This window comes from Penaeus monodon, chromosome 31, assembly GCF_015228065.2.
Source record: "Penaeus monodon isolate SGIC_2016 chromosome 31, NSTDA_Pmon_1, whole genome shotgun sequence".
In the NCBI taxonomy this organism is placed as follows: Eukaryota; Metazoa; Arthropoda; class Malacostraca; order Decapoda; family Penaeidae; genus Penaeus; species Penaeus monodon.
The window spans coordinates 10,109,416-10,109,809 of record NC_051416.1 but is presented as its reverse complement, the minus strand read 5'-3'; the positions used below and the strand labels follow the sequence as shown (position 1 = coordinate 10,109,809).

Here is a 394-nt window from a genome sequence, read left to right as displayed (position 1 = left end):
CAATGGAATTTAAAAGGAACAATAATGCCGGAACATAAAGCATACAATTATTTATCACATATTAATTAATTCGTTTATCTACTCGTGATTTTTCCCTTTCTTTCATTTTTACTTATTCATTCATCCACCAATCGACCTACCTACCAATCAACCATCCATCTGACTCTTTCCTCCAACAAAGCGTCTCCCTCGCTAACGCCCCGACTTTCTCTCCCTCCCTCACCAGGCCACAGCGGCGTGAACCAGCTGGGCGGAGTGTTTGTGTCTGGGCGCCCACTCCCGGACACCACGAGGCAGAAGATCATCGAACTCGCCCACTCCGGCGCCCGCCCTTGCGACATCTCCAGAATATTGCAGGTGTCCAACGGCTGTGTCTCCAAGATTCTCGGCAGGT

The 394-nt window shown here is 49.0% G+C and overlaps 1 protein-coding gene across 1 annotated transcript in view; it reads left to right on the top strand.

The window, feature by feature from the left end:
- LOC119592885 (paired box protein Pax-6-like) overlaps nucleotides 1-394 on the top strand; it is a gene marked incomplete in the record, with an annotated part of 116,857 nt that overhangs the window by 60,921 nt on the left and 55,542 nt on the right. Inside the window, 1 exon segment of the mRNA XM_037941779.1 lies at nucleotides 227-392. Within this exon segment, the coding sequence (XP_037797707.1) occupies nucleotides 227-392 (166 nt within the window).